At 50.9% G+C, this 2,591-nt stretch overlaps 1 protein-coding gene across 1 annotated transcript in view; it reads left to right on the top strand.

Annotated features, from left to right (window-relative positions):
• The first annotated feature begins 497 nt into the window (after positions 1-497).
• The window catches only part of NTPCR (nucleoside-triphosphatase, cancer-related), a 39,090-nt gene continuing 36,996 nt past the window's right edge, over positions 498-2,591 (top strand). The window contains exon 1 of the mRNA XM_010838595.1: positions 498-677. Within this exon, the coding sequence (XP_010836897.1) occupies positions 644-677 (34 nt within the window). The 5' untranslated portion in view covers positions 498-643. The remainder of the gene's footprint in view (positions 678-2,591) is intronic.

The raw sequence follows: 2,591 nt of genomic DNA, 5'->3' as shown, positions 1-2,591 counted from the left end.
TCCAGATGCTCAGGGCTCGCCCAAGATCAATCACTCCGAATCTTGGGAGTTGGAGCCCACGCATGAAGCACTTTTTAACCAAGTAATACCACACTGCAGCGGTGGCTGACAACACTGGGTAAGTCGTTCCAATTGGAAGCAAATCCTCCTTCTTTTGGGAGGGCTTCTAGGACCCAAACTTCCTTCAGGAGGCCTCTCCCCGCAGCCTGGGGAAATTTCAGCTCCCAGGTTCGGTCCCAGAGCTTCGTAAACGGCGCTCACCTGAGCAGCACTGGCTTAGTAAAAGGCTTTTAAGCACACCTCCTCACAAACACCCTACCTAAGACCAATACGGAGGCTGTAGCACACAAACCCAGGGAAGACCATACTAATCACCCTTGCGTCTCTGAACGGTGGTCTCGGCGAGGAACAGGACTGAGAGTGGAGGGCGCAAGCGCAGACCGGCGCGGAGGGCGGAAGCGCACACCGACGCTGAGCGCAGAGGGCGCATGCGCGGCCTTACGGCTCGTTGCTTCCGGCCGGCGGAGGAGGGGACTTCGGCCCTGGGGGACGGACCCTGGGTCGCGACCTCTCCCCGGTACCCGGCTCGGCGACTTCGACCCCACCCCTACCCGGGCCGTGACCCCGACCCGAGCCTACCCTTATGGCCCGGCACGTGTTCCTGACTGGGCCCCCAGGTATTCTTGCCCGTGTCCGCACCCTCCACGAGGCCGAGGGGTGGGCGTGGGGGGCGCGTGGGGTTGCGGCAGCCGGTGCTCTCCGCCTCTGAAATTCCGGGTGTTAAATTACAGGCTTGGTGGTCAGAAGCCTGCGTTTCCTTTCCCGGAAAATGTGATTGAGTCCATAAGGTAAATGAAGTGAAGCGAACTTCAGGAGGGCGAGACCAGCTTGTGATGGGGTGGCACCTGGGCTTTCGTATTAAGGTGTTAAGTAGGATCAAAGGCAGTAGTACTACTACTCCTGGTAGCTCAGACGGTAAAGAATTCCCCTGCCATGCGGGAGACCCGGGTTCGATCCCTGGGTGGGGAAGATCCCTGGAGGAAGGCGTGGCAACCCATTCCAGTATTTTTGCCGGGAGAATCCCATGGACGGAGGAGCCTGGTGGGCTACAGTCTGTGGGGTCGCAAAGAGTTGGACAGGTCTGAGCGACTAACATTTTGAAGTTGTGATGTGCACAGGCCATATTTCAGGATCTCTGCCACCACCGAAGGTGTCTGATTTCTGTCGATAGCCACACGCGCCTGCATTTATCATGAAAGAGCGGAATTCCAGTTGCAGGATAGTGCAACCGTGTTCCCTATCCACCTTCACTGACAGCGCCCCCCACCCCAATTTCCTGCATGAGTGAGGTCGCAGGTTGAGAGCCTTGGTACCCCAACACAGGGGGGCTGGGTACTGGGCACCCCCACCCAGACCCTACCTTGGTGCCTGTCCCTTCTAATGCAAATCCCTCCAACCTTAGGCTGTGAAGGTCTCATCTTGGAAAGGAAGTAGCTTCCCTGGTGGCTCAGACGGTAAAAGCGTCTATCTGCAATGCTGGAGACCCGGGTTCGATCCCTGGGTTGGGAAGATCCCCTGGAGAAGGAAATGGCAGCCCACTCCAAGCAGTATTCTTGCCTGGAAAATTATATGGACGGCGGAGCCTGTTAGGCTACTGTCCATGGGGTCGTAAAGAGTTGGACACGAAAGAGTTGGACACGACTGAGCGACTTCACTTCACTTCAGTGTGCGTTTAAATGAGACTGGTGGAACAGATAGCTGCCTCTTAAGCCAAGATGCTGCACATAGATAAGGCATTACTAAAAGAAGAGACAGGAAGGTTGTGGCAGCATCAGATTAAGACAGCATTATATAGATTAATGGAGAACAGCAACAAAAAAAGATGGGTTTTGAGTACAGAAAGTGATTCTTTAGCTTCTTTGCAGTTTCAGATTAGCTGTGCATTCAGATAATCAACCATTGTAACCCCAGCCCTGAAATTCTCTTTCACTTTTTTTTAATAAGCATCTTTAGCTTTTAGGACCAAAGGCTAACTTAATGTTGCAGATTCTGGAGTTTTATATTTATAGGGCAATGGGGGAGTGATGAGGAGGAAGGTGTTTTGAGAAATTTCTAATATCCAGAGGTACTCCTTAATATTGTAAAAGAATGTCTTCTAAAAGTTGATTTGTCATCCTTTATTTGAAACTTTATTTGAAAGTTTTCTCAGCAGCCTGGCCCCAAGACATCTATGTGTTTCATAACAGAGGTGGCTTATTTTTATGATTGTACTTGCCTGAGTCCTGGAGGTGGGTAAGGACAGAGGCCAGCCAGGCCAATACTGGTTCTTCTTTCTATTTCCTTCTTTATAAAAGCTTTATATGTATACACATGATTGAAAGACTCAGTGCTACAGTGTAGCTTTCTTAAGCCTGGCCTTAAACCCACTAACTTTCTCTTCCTCCCAGTTTTCCCAAAGCAGTTATACTGTAATTTTAATTAGCTCATTGGTCAGTGTTGATGGTATTTTGACTATAAAAGTAAACCACAGAAGAGCCATGGAGCCAAGAGTATAATGTATTTTCCCTTTATGCACAACATTCCCCCCCCCC

This window comes from Bison bison, unplaced genomic scaffold (assembly GCF_000754665.1).
Source record: "Bison bison bison isolate TAMUID 2011002044 unplaced genomic scaffold, Bison_UMD1.0 scf7180017864099, whole genome shotgun sequence".
Taxonomy (NCBI): Eukaryota; Metazoa; Chordata; class Mammalia; order Artiodactyla; family Bovidae; genus Bison; species Bison bison.
Note: the sequence above shows the minus strand (reverse complement) of the source record. Positions and strands in the feature narration are given on the sequence as shown.